Genomic DNA, 19,230 nt, shown 5'->3' on the forward strand with positions numbered 1-19,230 from the left:
TACTCTAACAAGCCTATAACTGAGAATCCCTGAGCAGGTGTTCTTGGCATATGTGTTCTTGTTTATTGATAGGAAGTTAGAACACCCTTTGAAAGTGATATACATTTAACACTATCTTCCTTGCCACATTGGGTTCCCTGAGGCCAGCCTATCTATACAGCATATGCTCATTAAACTGCAACATGTGGACTATTTTCTGTACTGGGTTCTTTGCTGGCTTGGGAACTTCAAGTTGAAGTTTTACCCAGTTTTCCTTGATCACACTGGGTAAAATCCTGGCACTTAATATTGTTTGTATCCCTCTGTCCTGGCTTTTTTTCTTTCTGCTGTAGGCCTGCTAAATATTTTTAATTCACTTTCATAGGGTGTGTAATGTAGTCCGTATTATCATCTCAGGAGACCATGATGGAACTTGGAAGGATTTAGTAGTAGAGTATGCCACAGCTCCCAACCTATCGGAGTATCCCGGGAGATGGCTCGGTTGCCCCATGAACCCCGGAGGTGGCCATGCCCAGTTCATCAGTACTTTGCTGATGCACTGGAAAGAGACCAACATAGAATTTGACTAGTCTGGGCTATCTGGTCTTTTTCTTTTCAATTACTTGGCCTCTTGCATTAGTTTTTGGTTCTGGCTTGACAGTGTGCCTGCCTGCTGACCTCTTCTTTACAATTGGTCAGCTTCTTTTAACCATTGTTTTGAAACAGCACTGATCTAACTTTGATCAGCCAGGAACTTTGATCAGCCAGGAGGTGAATACATCTTTCAATTCGTGCCATTGGCGGTTTGGCGTATAATTCCACTGCCTAGGAAGTGGTTCTAATGCATCTGTAAAGTACACTCAATCATCACATATTTTATCACATTCGATTACTTCTCGTGTACATGCATTTATATACAAAAATTAATCATTTTGTCTTCTTTCTTTCACTGCAACCTACATTGGTTCACTTTACTGCAAATTTAATTGATACAGTTTTATTGAGGGGAACATCCCTTTGGCTCTTTAGAAACCACATTCAGGCACGTGGCCTTTCATAAGATTTAGCATGTCCACCAGCTCCCCTGTTTCTGCCACCTGGCTGCTACTGAAATACAAATTCATTGTGCACAGAAGGTTTGGAAAATCCGTAGGTCTAGATTATGAAAATGCATGCCAGTCCTATTAATTTTGCCAGTGCTTGTTTTCAAATGTGAATGCTCAGACATATTCTCCATCATGTTTTCCCCCAACAGGCAACTGCGGTCCATGCTTTTGAGTGATCTTGGCTTGACTAAGGGAGCACTATGTATGTGGGCCTACCAGACAATGCAGCAAACATGATACAGGGCACTCAGAGTGCAGCTGTGGGATTATTTATGAAACCTCGGAGCCCGGCACATGTCACTCCAACCCTGGCTAGCTCCAATTGGCTGCAGGTGATAGTGCAGTTTAAATCTTTGATCATTGAGCTCAGGACCACCTATCAGATAAGGCCATTCCTCATCTCAAAAAGGCTCCACTCAGTTACTAGACAAACTCTGAAATCAGCACAGATCTCTTCCGGTGATTCCAAAATTCAATGGGTCGGTATGGATAGAAGAGCACTTTACCTCCAGGCATTATGAATGTTCCTACCTTAGGATGTTACGTTATTCTCATTTGTATGCCACCAACCAGAATTGGTTCCTTCGGGTTCATATACAAGAACATTACACTTTGAGATACGATTGTTGTCCTATAGCTGACTTGAAAATATTCAGAAGTCCACACCGACCTATAAATACAAAACTTTTTTTTTTCAGAGATCTTTAAGCTATTTTGGGAGTATTTCAATGGGGGTAGGTCATCCATGTTATCTTTTTCATTTTAAATCAAAACTGTGCCGTTCTGCATCAATATGTAGGTTACAGGGCATCACTTGAATAAAGCAGTCGAACAAGAAAAGAAAAAAATGAAATAAATTTAACTTATATGGAACCGTGCAGGCCTGGAATCCTGGCTGTGCAAATGTATATATTAGCATCTTTAATCGCAGATCTCTGTGTAAGGTAGTTTTTCTTGGTGGTTTAACCAAGGTGTCAATTGGGAAGCAATTTGATTCCATGTACATCCAATACTCGCCAAGTTCACTGACAGATGGCAGGGGGTTTGCTCTCTTTCACCCCGCCCTCCCATGTGATGTTGTGGCCGATCCCACTGAGGGACACCTGAGGTTGTAGGCCAGCAACTTGTGCTTGCATAGCAGCACTTGCCTCATCTTGGTTCATTGCAGCAGACATTTGCCGCCAGTAGTCGCGCATGCGCGCTCAGGCCTCACAAGTGATCCCGCTGCATCTGACTCGCAGGGAGTGCAGGCAGTTGAGGGAGGCATGTGGGATGTGTCAGCCATCGTTGTTAGTATAGTGAGGCTTCTCCACGAAGGTGGGGAAGCCTCCAATGCAAAGACCATCACACAGGTTGTGAGGAGTAACCGTGAGATGTCCGACACAACCTCGCCTGCTTCTTTATTGATCCCCTTGGCGCTGCGGCCGGAGTCCAGATGTAGCCATGTTTGAACGTGGCCACTTATGTGTCACATGCCACACTACACCCTGGAGTCATGCGAGTTGTGAACAGGGATGAAAAGGATCCCTGGAGTCATTGAATTTGATCAGGGAAGGATAGATCCCAAGCACTCCTTTCTGTCAGGGAGCGCATGACGGAGTTTACTGCATTGCACCTCACTGACTCAGAAATTGACTGCTTCTCGTTGAGGCTACAGGCACAAAGCATACTCGGATCATGCTGGTGCCTCATAAAGAGGGGCAGGGATGGATTCATGTGTACGATAGCTACATAAGAATGCAAACAAGTCATTTGTGAACCTGAGATACCCTGTGGATGTGTGTCTCTCAAGCGTTTCATTGTTGCAGTATTAAGAGGCTGGTTGTACAGGGATATGCCATTGTGAATGATAGTCTTGCTAACCAGGCAAGCTGTGATACTGCTGCGCGGAGGTTGAAAAGGTCCAACATAGCTTCCTACCAACTGCTATATAGTGCACATTTGCTGAGCCTGCACCGGGTAAAACACTTTGCTTATTGAAGTTACAATAATTTTGAGCAAGTAACAATGCTGGAGTGTTAATAGGTTCACTGTGTGCTCTTGCAAGACCTGGCCTGCAGTCGGCTGTCCTGGACCACAGCCGAAGAAGAGTCAGAGCGTAGAAGAATTACACTGCCCTGCGTGGTAGTGAAACAACCCTACTCCATCAAGAGATCATCAATTAATCAATATTTTGTTTACATTAAAAAAAAAGTAACAACATTCCAATAAAACTTTTCAAATGTTACCTAAAAAACATTATGGCTATCAGTATTCAAAGTCATTAATAGTGCATTATGACTTGTCAATTTTGATTCCTGTGGGCACACGCCGTCAATTACTCTGAAATGCTACAATGCAATTATGATCCAACTAGTAAAATTTCATTTATAATGAAGACCTCAATCCCATTGACCGAATAATGCAGGAGATTAAACCGATAATGATTTGTGAATTTTAAGTAAAAAATGTCTTCACAGGGTGCTGTGTTTTTTCCTAAGACCTTATTATTTTTTCATAAAGCATCAAAAATATCTTCAATTTACAGTGGAACTGAGGATCAGTTGGGCCAAGACCCTTAAGTACGGCTGTCCTAGAATAAAGAATGCCTCTAATGTTAAAAGCTTTTTTTAAGAATGAAACTGGACTAGATTTTAAAAAGAGAAATATACAAATCAGATGAATAAAGTCTTCACTGCTTCCCCACATAGACCATTCTAAAGGATGGGCAAGTGTAATACAGTAATGAATATTTGGAACTTGATGGACATTTTTGTACAACAGGATAAGGAGGCCTGTAGAACGTACCCATCTGCAGAGGTTGTGAAAAACAATGCTACATCAGATGTCTAAATATTGCATTACTTCCCGTCTTCACAATCCTTGCCAGACTCTTGCCTGCTTCCGTACCGCTGACCGTACTGTGCCGCAACTTCCCCTCGTGCGTCAACCGGTACTGCAGCACTGTGCCTCTTCACAGTCATTTAAGTTTTTAGCTTTGACCATCGGCACAAAGACACTTGGAACCAGCACTTTTCACAGATGGCTTTACTGAAGAGCAAAACACACAAGATGATAGACGGAATGTTGCACAATGACAAAACATTCACCCCCAGTGTCAGCTCTGGGTTTAATCCATCGTTATTTTGCTCACCAAGCCACCCGAGTTCAGACATGGCCATATGCAAATAAGTCTTGACCCTGTGCCTCATGGGAACAGTCCAGCCGAACTGCCAAGCCATGTCTTCCCTGGACCGGAATCAAGCATCCTAGGACCGGTTTCTGGCTATCAGCCGTCATCAGCCAGGATTCATTTCAGACAGCATCTGTAGGTTAAGCATCTTCTCGAAGTCTGCAGCACTGGGCAGGAAGCTTGAGTCCCAGTTTTGCAACTTATCCTTTTCTTACATTTGCATACCCTTCACATATATCTGCTGCCCCAGCACCTATTCATTAAATGGTCACATGAGGAAGCACTGAGCGGATACTGATATTTTTGCAAAGCCCCTAGCCTCAGAGGCAAACAGAGCTCTTAATTGGATAGTTTATCAGGATCAAATTTGTTTCAGGGATGCTGTAAAAGTGTTTTAAGTTACTGAATATTCTTGCCAGCTTGAAGAACAATCTCCTCATGTGAGCAGGTATGTTATTACCTTTGAGTCAAGTGAGATTATTCATGTATGCCACGCCCTGGTTGGGAGTCCACAGTGCATACAGGGGCTGCTGGGCCCCAACTGTTCAACTGTGGTGGTTGAGGTAGTTAGCCACTGGGATCCGTCCTTCTGTGGTTCTGCAAACTTAACTGAGTGCCTCTTATGAACCTCGGTGCAATGAGGACGAGCAGTCCAAGGCATCTCAGGGAATTAATGGGAGAGCGGGGATAGCTCAGAAATCAACAGCTAAACAGATGCAATAAATGTGTTATATAGCCCAGTGTTTATCTTATCAGTATGAATGCCCTTTATTATGACAGTAAACCATAGTATGAGACAATTCAGTTGGTTGTGGTTGCGAGGTCACAATTTTAACCCTAAAGCCTAGTTAAATGACCCACCTACTACAATGCTCTGTCTGTTCTAGGAGTAGGCATTGTGTCTATAGATCTAGGCTAATGCAGTCATAGGCACAGATCTACCACTAGGTCTCTACTCCCTCAGGGTAGCTCACAGTTTTCTTCAATTTAAGGGAACTTCAATTAAAGGGATCACTTGGGCAACAGTAATTTTTCCTGCTACAAAACACGTTCACGTCTGGCTTGGTAGGGCACTCATCTGGCTAGCAGTCGCATCGGTGTCTCTACTCTAGCTTGGTAGGGCACTCATCGGGCTAGCAGTCGCATCAGTGTCTCTACTGGGATGGGACCACAGCTGCAGCTTTGCTTGTGAATGGAGGGGGAGCAGCACAGCAGGCTGGCTCTGTGGGCCCCTATCCTGACAGGTAAAGACCAGCTGGGCGGGAATACAAGCCTATTTACCACAGAGGGGACGTTCGCTTCCCAACATAAGCTGTTAATGGCTTATGGATAGACTTGACTTTATCCCAGGTGAGCCGTCCTCCTACATTGAATTTGTGCCTTTCCTTATACTTCATCTCATGCTGCTATTTTACAGCTTCCTGGAAAACGCCACACCCTGGAACGCTCCTTGGCACTCCTTGGAGCTACCAGTGACTCACAAACGTAGTTTGTGTGTTCAATGATGTCCTTTCCCAGTTTGCATTTCTTAAGGGTGAATTGTATTAGTGATACTTTTTAGGCTCAACTTGTCAATGAAACAAAAAATGTAATCCGTTGGTAGTTGTGGCCATCAGCATACAGTAAGTACTAACTACTGATGCCGCATCATTCTGGGGGGGATGATTTGGATTCCACATTGTAAATGAAGGATACTGATTGGGCAATTAAAAATTAAAACACCTTCTGACTCCATCCTTTCCCAACTAGGTTTGCTACGTGGCTGTGCCAACACGGCTGAGTTACAGGCTCCACACAGAACCTGCATCTCAGACAAACTACATTAATCTGACTGTTTCATAACCAAATGTTGAAGTGGAAATCTACAGATGTGTGGCTTTCATAGTTGGACATTGATGCGCTCAGTTATAGGTGCAGACCTTTTACATTTAAAGATTGCAAATTTATTTTAATTTCACACAAAATAATTGAACAGAAATGTTGAAGTACCCAGATAGGTTACCCCATCTTAAAAGTGCTGATGTGAGTAGTTTTATACCTTTTCTTCCTAATCAAGGGTGCGTTTGCACAAAATAGCTTCAGAAGTTCTGATATAATGATCAAATAGTTATCATCATACAAGTACTGCTTTTAGAAATGCGACCTCGATGTTGATGGCTTTAACCGAACAAAATCCGCACAAAACTTTACATAACTGGAAAAATTCTTACTTTGGATACAACTTCAATGCCATCTCTAGCCCTGTGGGAGCAGTGGCTATGTCCCAGCACAGAAGTGGGCAGAGTGCTTGCCGAACAATATATACTCTCTGCTCTTTCAGAATGACTCATCTTTTTGCCTAGTTGATAAAAAGTAGCACCTTTTAGTTGGCACCTACTATTCAAGGGGCTAGAGATAATTCACATCGAGGTTTTTCCTACATAGAGTGGTATCGTTTTAGGAGTATGATTCCCAGGTATTGTCCACCATCAATACACCCAACTGGTGTGCGTTGTTGTTACCAATGGTGGTGGACAAGGGATGGACCAGAGCGCCATGTGCTGCATTACATTGTTGTTAAAGTAATGCTAAGGGGTAAGTAGTAATAAATATCACTTTTAGGGCATGTAGCTGATGAGGTACATATTGGGAGGCTGTTAGAAATTGAGGTTTCTCATTGGCAGAGTTATGCACCCTGTCCAAGCAGGAAGCACAATTAATTTTGCAAGATTAAACATAAATTCAGAACTTAGAAATCACTATCTTGTCGCGTTTGACTGGGGCAAATCCAAAAGTTCAGTCCAACCACAAAATGAGCATGGTTTGGATTCAGAGTCGCACAGACCCGCTGAAAGAACCGTAGTTGTGTGAAAGCTCGAGGACTATGTGTTGAGCAAAGAAGGGGATGTGTCGCTGTTGAAGGCGATGCTTTGTTTCTAAAGTCTGGCAACCTTGTAGATAAGTGTATGTCAAGCAGCGATGTGTGTCAGACAGATGCGGCGATGTCGAACCGCTGGTCCATAGACAATGCGTGCAGCACACAAGCAATGCATTGGCACAAAGCTGTGCAGGACCGTGAATGCATCGCAAATGTCCGCGATGCAGTGTCCGAGACTTGTGCAGCAGCAGTGATGCTGCGGTGCTGCATCTGCAAAGTCATGGCTGCATTGCAAGTTGTGTTTGTTGTGTCATGCAGTCTGCTAGCGGTGTCCACGGCTTCAGTGCAGGCTCCAGGGATGCGTCTATCGCAGGGAAATGCGCCTGCTGCGATCGAAACATCACTGTCGATGCGTTAATCTCTTAAGTTGCAGCACCATACACTCCCTTTCAAGGGCCCAGGACTGGATTTGGCACCACTTGGAAGAGTAGGACACTCAGCAAAGGAGAGCAGGAGCTGGTATCTAGATGCAGTTGAAGTCTTTGATATCCCTGAGACTTCAGAAACAGGAGGCAGGCCCAACAAGACCTTGGAGAACATTTAGAGATGCAGGTTGTAGAGAGTCCAGCCCAGTCCTCTCAACTCCTAGGCAAGAAGCAGCAGACCAACCCAGCAAAGCAAGCAGCAAAGTGTCAGTCCCTCCTGACAGCACAGCAGCTCTTCTTCCTGGTAGAATGTACTCTGTTTAAGAAGCATTCCTAGTATATGGTGTCAGAGGTCCCGTAGTTATACCCATTTTAGCCTTTGAAATAGGGAGACTTCAAAGAAAAGTCAGTGTAGTGCACAAGACCCTGTCCTGGCTCCAGCCTTACTACAGGGGGGGTATGCATCCCTTTGTGTTGGGCCAGTCACAGCCCTATTCAGTTGCAAGTGTCGGCTCCTCCCTCTTCCTCTAGCTCAGGAAGACCCATCAGCCTGGGAATGGGACATGGAGATGTGAGTGGCACACCTCAGTTCCCTTTGTTAGTGAGTGTCTGGAGGGAATGCACAAAGCCCAGCTGTCACCCACCCCAGACAGGTATTCCAGAGACAGGTAGAAGGCACCAGATGGTTAAACTAAGAAAATGCCAACTTTCAAGTCCAGAGACCACAAACTTACTCTTCCTATCTTTTCCCAATTGGAAGTTACACTTGTAAAATGTTACTAGGCAGATCCAATACTAACATATGGGGGAGATAGGCCATGCAGTGATGAAAAGCGAATTTAACAGTTTTTCACTACCAAGACATATAAAACTTAAAAGCACATCTTACCTTTTATGTGCACTGCACCCTGTCAATGGGCTGTCCAGGGCCAACTTTAGGGGTGACCTATGTGTAAGAAAAGGAAGTTTTAGGTCTGGCAAGAAGGTTATCTTGTCAGGTTGAAATAACATTTCAAAACTGCACATACAGGCTCTGTAGAGGCAGGCCTGAGACATGCTTTGAAAGGCTACTCCTGTGGGTGGCACAATCAGTGCTGCAGGCCCACTAGTAGCATTTGATTTACAGGCCCTGGACACATGTAGTGCACTGCACTAGGGACTTATCAGTAAATCAACTATGCCAATCATGGAGAAATCAAATCTTATTATATTTTAGACCAGAGCAGAGGCACTTTAGCACTGGTCAGCAGTGAAAAAGTGCACAGAGTCCTAAAGCCAGCAAAAATTAAGTTTAGCACACAGTCAAAAACAGGGGTCAGAATGCAAACAGTCAGGGGAAACCACACCAAGAGATGCCAGGTCTGACAATCACTATTGCTGTGGGGGATTTTTCCCCAAACTTGCTATGTGACATTGTTTTTTATCACCTCCTATAAGCCTCCTATTGATGCTGCCATGTATTCACTCAAACCATTGACTAGGCTGACAGAAACAACCCATCACATGCCCATATCTTCAAACATGAGTGGTACCTTAGGGCTCTCTGGCATAGGGTTGACATTCACAGAGAAACTGTTTGTTATTATACAAAACTAGTATTTAGAACTTTACAAAATCTATTGCTACTATTAGGTCTGGTGACCCTGTTCTGGTCCTACACCGCATTTAGCACAGGATGTGAGTTGCCTGCTGGTTCTTTCCATTCTAGACTCCCCATAGGATTACATTTCAGCCATGCAAATAATATTCACTGAAAACGCTGTATATACAGATCAGGTGTTTGTACCTAATGTCGCCATTTCCTGTATATGGAAGGCACAGGAGAAAGAGGCGTCTAAATGTTTGGAAACTGTACAGTTCATTCGTGGAATCTCACGAGAAGCTTATACAGGTTTCCCTGTCCATAGACCTGTCCATATACTACAACACCAGAAGTTGGAAATCGTGTGATCCTAACTTCAGGTAAATTCCTGTATTCCTTGTAATACAGGCGGGTTTAGCCTTTGTAGAGCACAGCAAAGCAAGCATACGGTCTAGCAGCAGAAGGGGACAATGGCTCCACTGAAATATGGAAAATATGTGGCTACAGAGACTGCATGCCACTGATTGATGCATTATTATCACTTGTATATCCCCAGAGCGCTCTGTGAACAGATGTTACTGCAAACAGAGAGGGCATTAAAATGCAAAGCACATTTAATTGCAAAAAGTGTGAAAGTGCTACTATGCTGAAATTGAATTGCAGCTACAAGCTAAGAATTATATGTAACCACAATGCCCCTCACACCAAGCTTTAATGGTTTTTCAACCTGGAGGCCCGGGAGTCCACTTTCGGGCCACATGAACATTTGAACCAGAGACTGCATTCTGCCACCTAGAGATGAGCTAATCAATGTAGACAACACACTTTGGAAGAGAACTGCTCTGTGTACATGAGATCTGTGCGGTCCTGGTGTCATCTGTTACTTTTCCAGCCCTACGAAATGTTTTATTTGAGCAAGGTTACAAATCCAAGATGGGTCTTCAGCATTGGCTCGTTCGTGGTCTTCACAGCATCCTGCCAGGAGAAATGTGTTTGACTATCCAGCTACCCTTCGATGGGGGTATACAAATCATAAGATCCTGGTTGTGGATTTTTCATGGCCCATTTTAGCATGCGGATGAGAGAAACGGCACCTGCCTTGAGCCTTCCATTACCATTGAATGAATGATAGCCATTCGTAGAGCACAACAGCTGCTTCATTTGGAGCGTCCCATCACTATTGTGCCTATTCTCCCATTAGGACTGGTTTCTGACCCCCCATTCTGATATTATACTCACATCCACCTAAGAGCTTTCCAATTCCACCAGCCAACTCCAGGCTTTAGGAAGGTGGAAGCCCAGGCTCATAGTGGAAGTCCAACGACTAATGCAAGATACGCTTCTAGTGTGGTCCTCTCCTTATGACCGTCTTTTGTTTTCTGCTGGATTCACAACAGTGCTGAACTTACCACAAAGCCACTTGATGATGTCTGTAGTACTAAATTAGGAAATATGTCAACACGTGCCCAAGTAACCTTTCAAAGACCGGATCCGAGTAGTAAGTATGAACAGAATAGGACACAAAGTTAGCTTATATCACTCTCTCTCTGTCGCCACTGGGTGATTACAGTTCGAATCGTGCCCTAAGGTAACTATAACTCGCGCCCTCCCCATGCACTGCTAATTACCCTACATATTACATCCCTCACAACATCTTCTTTAAGGTCATTGATATCACTGTGCATGATGGGGCGCGAGTTATAGTTACCTTAGGGCGCAAGTTATAGTTACTTGAGATAACTAACTGTAACTGGTAAATTTCAATGGTTTTTAAAGTTTAAAACAAAACATTTCACCTAACTATAATGATAATTTAACCTTTGGTAATTTTTCTTTGATTTTTTTTTTTTATAAAATGTATAATTTTTCTCAGAAAAATGCGCTTCTAGTATGCCCCAAAATAACGTGAGTAGGAAAGCAGTGCCTCAAAGTGTAGCACAGAGGTTAGGCCGAGTGTCTGCTTGGAACATAAAGTACGCTTGTAAAATGAGCATGTGGGTCACACCGGCATTGGGCGCTCTTTTCTCACACCACGGCGCTCTGCGAAAAGGAGGCGAGGGGAGGAAACGGATAGAGCCGGTGATTACCATACAGCCCCCGCTGTCAGCAACCTTCACCGGAAATCCCACACACATTCTCGGGGTCACGAAGGCGCAGCACTGCGACCATGAAAGAGCCCACCACTGAAACGGCGAAACATGCTATCCCCGAAGGAGATATTATTGCCTAGAAATGAGATATCTGCTGGTAAGGTAGCTGGAAATCAGGTGCCACGGGCTCTGCTATTCTGTGTTAATTACAGAAACTCGTTGCCATTAATAGATGAAGGTCCTATTTATTTGAGAGGGTTCTCATTCATGGATAAGATACATTTTCCAAAACGAAAGACTGCTCCCCATGAGGCACAGTAGTCGTCAAGAAAGGTTTTCAAACTAAATTGACCTTTTCAATAGCCCGCTAAAGAAAATTGTGTAGCAACCATGCTTTTGCTTTTTGATTAAGTTGTTTCACGAAAATTATATTACTCATCTTTGGAAATTATTTTATTACTGCGTGCCAGTGAAGCAGCACTTAATTTTTTTCCTAAATAAAACGTAAGTGAGAAGAGTGAGACCTGAAAGCCCGTTGCTTGGCTTGGCACTCCGTGCCAAAAGCAGGTCTGGTTGGTATCATCAAGTGTAGGTAGGGCACAGATGATTCGCCTGACAGTCGCATGGGCAGAGCCTTCTGATAAGAGCTTCCCGTAAAATGAACATACCAAGATAAATCCAAATGAAGCACAGCGAAGAGAACGGAAGATTGTTTTGTAATTCCCGCCACCCTCAAATACCTGTTGTCTCTATAAATCAAAGAAATTCTGATACCACCCTGAGTTTTCAAGGAGATAGATCTGAGCCTTCAACAAAGTCTCTCCATTGCTCAAGAAGACCCTGAATTTTTTTAAGAGAATGAGTGATGTGAGTAGAGACTCACTTGAGTCTATAAAAATACACTGACCTTTTAAGGTTAAAGTGCATTGTGATCTCAGCCCTCGCCCCACAACTCTGGAGAGTCATGACCCCGGTCCAAGAAGAGAGAGGGTATATGATATGGGTAGTCCTAAGCACAGACTGCCACACCAGAAACAGGCAAAGAAAACACCGGTACCCAGAACCAGCAGAGAGGGCAATGAGAGACTGCCAAGATTACTCCTACTTAAATTCTTCCAAATTTTATCATGTTTAAGGAAATGCAACAACAGTTGTAATGTAATCTTGATAACAGCATCACGACTAGGCCTGGACGGTAAATTCCGTTCCGCTCGCAGAATTTGCAGAATTTTTTGCTTGTTCACGCTTTCAAAATGTGTGTTCACGAGATATGTCCCCCCGAGCACGCAAACACTGTTCGCGAACAGGAAAAAAGCATCGCAAACGGGCGGAACAAGCAATTCCGCGTGTTCCCGGAACTATGCGTGCTCGCGGAGATTTTTTACCGTTTTGCGGAGCTTTGCGTAGCGCGCCTATGCATATTCCGCCTGCTCCTAATCACGACCTATCACCAGACATACCACCCTGATTCTATGTAGACAGTCTTGGTGAGTGTCTAGGACATGCCATAAAGCTCAAAAGTATTTTGCATCATTTTAACTTCTTAACTAGTCTGGAAATAAATATTGGCAAAGACAGTAGGTCTGTTTTTTTATGTGCTTACTCATGTAAACACAGACATTCACTAATGCTATTTGCATGCACATATGCACAATTACAGTTTATCAAATTAAAGTCAACTATATTGGCTTTGCCCATGCTGGAGAAAAAAGTAACTAAAAGGGATTTTTTTTACATAGAATGTACTGGAGATCAATAATTGAATAGAGCACACGTGATGATTGATTATACTTTTCAAATGCAAAGTGATCCCTTGTGCTTGCCAATGGCAGCTCATAGAAGGTGAAATGATGAGTGTCGCTTGTATGGCTTATGGGGCGCGGGTGCGGGGAGGAGAGTCATGCGGGGGGTCTCGGGATGCACAATATAACAATAAATAAAAAATAAATAAACCTACCTTGCCGCCGGGTCCTGCATCTCTGCTCCTACTATCCTCGTCGAACTCTAGGGGCAGGAAGCACAGCCAGGCCCCACTGACCAATCACAATACCGCAATGTAGCGTTGTGATTGGTCTGAGCGTCCTTGTTCGATGCTCAATAATGGAATGGAGGGGTGGGCATGTTCTCCACGCAGGCTGTAATTAAGCCTGCATGGAGGACAGGGATAGTGCACATGACTGTTGTGGGCGGCCCGAGAGGGCAAAACAAACTGTCATGTGCACTTAGTAGTGGGCAAACCACTCCTCCCCTGCCCTGCTTCGAGAGCAGAGCAGCCCCAACCGCCCACCCGCAAAGCAACATGGAAGCACAAAATTATAATAACTCAGTTATCATTTTATGTTTCTGCTTAGCACTGCTTAAAAGCAGTAGGGTGACGCTCCTCCGTCAAAGCTGAGCCGCCGCCACTGAAAATGATACACCAAACAGCGAATAGCATGAAGTTAGAGGGTTATTTATACTCTACGTGTATTTTGAAAAAATTGGTAACAATACATCAAGCAGACAACTGTGCTGTCAGACTATAGAAAAAACTGTAAATTTACTACTGCCTTCGAACAGACCAAACAAAAAACAATGATCCCCCTGCACATAAACTCTCCCTGCTCTGTGGATCACTCCCACCCACCCCCTACATTATGGAATGTGGACATCGTATCAAGTCATGCTCCAATCGTCTTTTTGTGTTACATGTATACTTGGTCAAGTGTCTGGTTGATTACTTACTAAATTCCATATGTGCTCCTTTAAGATGCTCTCTGAAACAGATAGTTTTCAGTTTGATGTTCTAATACCCCCTCAAATAAATTCAAATATGTCCACTTATATTAGTATTTGAGAAAGCTGGCAATACTTTACTCATAACAAGTGAGATTTATTAAAATTGTTCCCAGCGTCTGGCTGTGGTTTCAGGCAGACTCTGTTTCAGTAACTCCTAAACCACACTTATTCTGAAACTGGTGGTGTAGTTTTCTACTTTTCACCCCTTTTTATCTCCCTGGCAATTAGCCAGTGAATGACGGTGGTGTTGTCCACAATGTGGTGCGTGTTACTAGTTACACATTCATTCACTCGCTCAGAAGAGGCTAATAGGAATGACTGAGGACACGAGTTGCAAAAGAGAACGATTGGCTGGTGACAAATAATATATCAAAGTTAAGGGTTAGGTTCATAAGTGGGGTATTCCACTTGAGTCAAGCCAGGGAAAGGGCCACCCTTCCCAATTACATGGTCGTTGCTCCCCTTGGTTCAAAAGCCTCTTTGAACAGGTAAATTATCATGACGTGTCTACTCAGCAAGTAATCTGGCTTTGATTGCAAGGAAAGATAGCTATTGTTCAGGGCCCTGAGGGTCTGCCCCTGTGGTTTTGCAGTTTGAACGGTGTTTGACCAGTTGTGGAACTTGCCTCATTGGGTCTCCTAGTGTGTGATTAAAGGGGAGGGTGGTGTCCGCTCTGCTAGCTGCTTCGACTCTTACTCCAGAAAGCATTATATGTGATGCTGAAGATTTTCGGATTTATCTTGTGTTCCAAACGGGACACATTTTAGGGTTATATCCATATAGTCCTATTTTTCTATTTACTCATAGTCTGGTTTATTGGTTTGGCATACATTGTACATTCTTTGGGAGGTCTGTGTGCATTTTGGTGCTGTGGGCCACACTTTACCATGGGCTATGGATCTGTAAATTAAAAAGAAACATTTTACTAGCATAAATTCTTTACTTTACTAAACAAAGCACTGTGGACAGGCAACAGGATTGAGGTGTGGAGTGGGTAGGGAGAAGCAATGGCAGGTGTTCATGGAAGAGGGGAAAGCAACACACGATGGACCGAGCAACACAAGTGCAGGAAAGAAGCACAGGTGTTGCAGGGAAGAAGCACACAAGGCAGAAAGCAACACAGAGCAGAAGGAAAAATGCACTAAAGAGTGTGAGCAGCACACGAGAGCGGTAGTGGCTGGTGTTTTGAAAGAGGCCGGGGTGGGGGTTGAGGAATGATGGACGACATAGTATAAAAGCGTACTTGCAGCCGGCTGCATCACGCTATTTTGCTCCTCTCCTCTCCTCCCAGGCACAGGCTCCCAGACTCCACTGTGGCCAATCTTCATGCTGCTGGAAGTAGCATCAGGATTGGCCTGAGCGCTCTGAATTTGCGTTCCCTGTGAGACTGGGAGCTTGTGCCTGCTGTCTCCAACCCGGCAACGCAGCTCAGTTTGAAGACGCCTATAGTGCGCATGACGATGTGGCTGGCCTGAGACGGCCACCCAAACCGTCATGCGCACTGATTACAGTGCCCACCACTTCTCCTACTGCCCATCGCCTCCCTGGCCCTGCCCTCAAAGACTCGGCAGGAAAGGGAAAATACAATGATGTGTTTATTACTACTTTATTGTTTCTTTCCTGAACTTTCGAGGCAGCTGGCAGGGAGAGCGACACTCCTCTGCCATAGCGGAGGAGCCACCGCTGGATGACGGTGAACAACAGGAGAAACCTGTAAAGGAGAGATCAGTAAAATAAAGGCATTCTTGTGTCATGCTTAACCAAAAAGGAGAAAGAGTTCTCTAATGCTGAGCAGTGTAAGGATACAACTCAGCCAGTCAAAAGTATGGTAAAGAGGCTATGCTCCAGGTGTGTAGCAAAGACTTTTCTACAACAAAACAAACTGCAAACATCCGGGTCCAACACTAGGTGGCCATCTATATAGAGTGTGTAACTCTGCAGCTCTACATGCCAAGAACAGATGCATACTGGTAAGTAGCATTTTCCTTACTTGCCCTGGTTGGTAGGCGAGACCATAAATGTAGTGTTGTAAGGTGTGCTTTATAAAAAAAGCTAAGCCTTCTTCAGCTACACCTCTATAATTCAGATTTGCAAAATGGCCTACCACCAGAGCAGAATCTCTTTACTATTGCTGGAGAAGAGCGCCGCCTAAAACGTTGCTGACAAATATCAAGTGTGCTTTTCACCACATGTTTTTTTTTGTTGTTTTTACTTTCAGAGTGCGCTGTCAAGCAAGACTGGCATAGCAAGCAGCTTCAGTAGATCATCTAAGCAGTGGAAAATTCATGGCAAGAAACGGGAGAACCCAGCAGATCACCATGAAGTAAAACAATTCAGCAGCTCTGGATGTGCCTAGTAAAGAACATTTCAGACCTAAAGCAGACTCTCTACTGTACCCAACTTAGGGTATCCCCAGCAGTCTATGAAATCGATCTCACTCTGCATGTTTGCAGCATGGCTACGGTGCTTCAACAGAATGAACTTGTCTTTGAATTTGCGAGCAACGGCATGGATGAAATACACCAGGTACTGGGCTAACAAGTATTTTAAGATGTGCAAAGTACAGTAGTTGGGTTCGTGAAACTGTCCATCTAATTTCAGATGCAGTCCTGCAGAGACTCTCACAAACCAGGGAGTTCAAATCAGCCCTCTTAATGTCCCACTTAGGATGGCTTGGACTTGGCATTGTGAGAACCATAGGCTGTATGCCCGTAACAATGGTTTACAATGGAATGCAAGAAGGACAAGTGCACACATATATGTTTGCTGTGTATGACTCTCCTAGAGAGCCTCTATTGTTTATTTCATAACCCAGTGCTATGACATCGCAACAGTTGATAACTAAACTGGTTACCCCCTGTTGTGATATCATAAAGACCGTCCGGGCCAGGTGACGGGGCTCTGAGAGCCTGTCAGCGCAGCTCTGCTGGTCTTTGTTGACTGAAAGCAGGAAGCACTGCTGCGGGACGGGGTGGAAGGCAGCGGAGGTAGTGGGTCTGGTTAAAGGCGGCAGGTAAGATATATATTTATTTTTCACATTTGCATCAGGGAGGAGAGTGCATGTTATATATAATTCTCCCATCATCCTCTGCCCCTGCACAGTAGCTAAAGGCAGGGCTGATGATCTCGGGGGCCCATACATAGCATAAAACGATGGATGGGTAAAAAGTAATTACAGAGATGTTTTTCACCTCAGGGTTCTTGTTGTCTATTTGATGTCACTCAGAACCCCTCGGTGAAAAGCATCCCCAAAATTCACTTTTACCCACCTATACTTTTAAATGTTTACCTCATATTTGCCCCAGCTGTGGGATTTAGAATTCTGGATACTATGTAAAGCTGTAAAAGCCTCTGTAGGTGTATACAAATCTGCTTAGTTCCTGAGGCAGATTTAATATTAAATAAATGAACGTCCTTGATCCAGTCGCTTTACAAAGTAAAATGTCGGAAATGAAAAGTCAGTACATAAATGTCCCTATATCTACACATTGAGCAATCACTATAGCCTCTAATGCCTTCTCTTCTGCTAGCCCTTTTGGCTACTGGCCTCCCACATCTCTCAACTAAGGGACCTATCAGCACCACATCTGGAGCCCCTAGTCCTAAATGACCAATATCACTTTCTTGTTGGCACCCACCAGACCTCCTCCAAGCCTAACCGGCTGGATACCAAAGGCACCCAAAGTCCTGACCCCTTGTTATCTATCGCAGTCGTCCTACATTTCCTACCACTTTAACATTATTCAAACTTTGATTTATTCTGGCAGTCTCCCAGGTAAACCCCCAATTTGTTGTTTTCTGGCAAGCCAGTTCTGTGTGATACAACCTGCTCTAGCTCTTCTGTAAATGTATTCATCCACATTTCTGTCTTTAGGAACAGCACAGGGATCTAATCTTATCAGAAATAATCTGAGTTGCTAAATGTTATATCTTTGTACTTTACCAATCATATACCCGAGGCCACTGAATGTAGATGAGTCTTGGCCGCAACATTTTCTGCCGTTAGGAATTTGCTACATTGGCAGATAATCTATTGCCGGCTGTATAATCTGTAGAAAACACCAAAACATTACTAAAATGCTGCACACAATGTGCAATACACTTCCCTCTGCTTTGCAAGTTAACTATCACTTTTCAACTGTGTAGTGCTGTACCCAGGCATTAAAAGCGTGAGAATAATGCCCAGATGACGTTAGTATCCCTAGTTGATGGATTGGATAAGAACGTTTGTTTGTAGCTGTAAACACAAGCCTTACATATTTAAATGTAATTCACAGAGTCAGGAAGAATGGATCCTTCTTTGTTGTGAAAATATTTTGATTCAGTATTCATGGAAATGCATATTTATTTATGGCACAGACTTTGTTCTCAAAGTCACAGTTATTTTTTAGAGGCACTCAATGTTCAGAATACTCTAAAACACTTTAGGTGATGTCCTCAGAGTTAAAGTGCTTCCTAAGGAGATGTGTAAGAGACAAGTAATGTACTATACCTTTCTGCAGGGATGTTTCATAATTTAAAGTTCTGCCTCCAGAGATCCTACAGTTTGAACATACAGTGTCTATGCATGTTTATATTGAGGATCAGGACAGCGTATATCTCACTACAGAGCAACTGAGCGCTGGACCAATGTGGCGACCGAGAACAAGTGCACAGAAGATGGGGATGCAGGCAGGGCAGGGGACTGACCAGCTGTGAAAGGTCAGATGCGCAAGGGGTTCTTGAGGAGGTGGTCTTCATCTTCTTCCCCAGGAGAAAGAATGAGGGATCTTGTCAGATCTGGGCGGAAAGTCCATTCCAGATCCAAGGAGCGTAGCAAGAGGAGGCTCAGCGTCTTGTCATCTCCTTCTTGTACCTTACGGTCTGGAGCCTCATGAGGCCACTGTTGAAAGTCTTACGTAGACCAGATATGGCGAAAGCTTGACTTTAATGCTTTATAAGTGATGAGGTGATGCGGCCTGATAGAGTAAACCAACAACTGCAACGTTTTAAAGCATAACTGGGATGCACAGGATAAGAGATGCGCCTTTTATTACAAGATGGGCACATACACTATAGCATATGTTCTACAAGCACTATTTTACTCTACAAGTTAGAAAAAATACTATTATATGCTGTGCCTTTACACAAGACAAAGTGATTAAATGCTGATGAAAAACATGTTCAATATAATCTGAATATAGATAGTTTTATTACTTAGAAACATGTATTTTGTGTAACATTTGGATATGTTTACACTGG

General features: G+C 43.8%; 1 protein-coding gene across 2 annotated transcripts in view; it reads left to right on the forward strand.

The window, feature by feature from the left end:
- The window catches only part of ELF4 (E74 like ETS transcription factor 4), a 259,188-nt gene that overhangs the window by 91,154 nt on the left and 148,804 nt on the right, over nucleotides 1-19,230 (forward strand). For both annotated transcript variants that reach the window (XM_078688365.1, XM_078688366.1), the window contains one exon: nucleotides 16,208-16,515. In XM_078688365.1, the coding sequence (XP_078544491.1) occupies nucleotides 16,336-16,515 (180 nt within the window). In that variant the 5' untranslated portion in view covers nucleotides 16,208-16,335. The remainder of the gene's footprint in view (nucleotides 1-16,207; nucleotides 16,516-19,230) is intronic.

The sequence above is a fragment of the Lissotriton helveticus genome, chromosome 4_1 (genome assembly GCF_964261635.1).
Source record: "Lissotriton helveticus chromosome 4_1, aLisHel1.1, whole genome shotgun sequence".
NCBI lineage: Eukaryota > Metazoa > Chordata > Amphibia > Caudata > Salamandridae > Lissotriton > Lissotriton helveticus.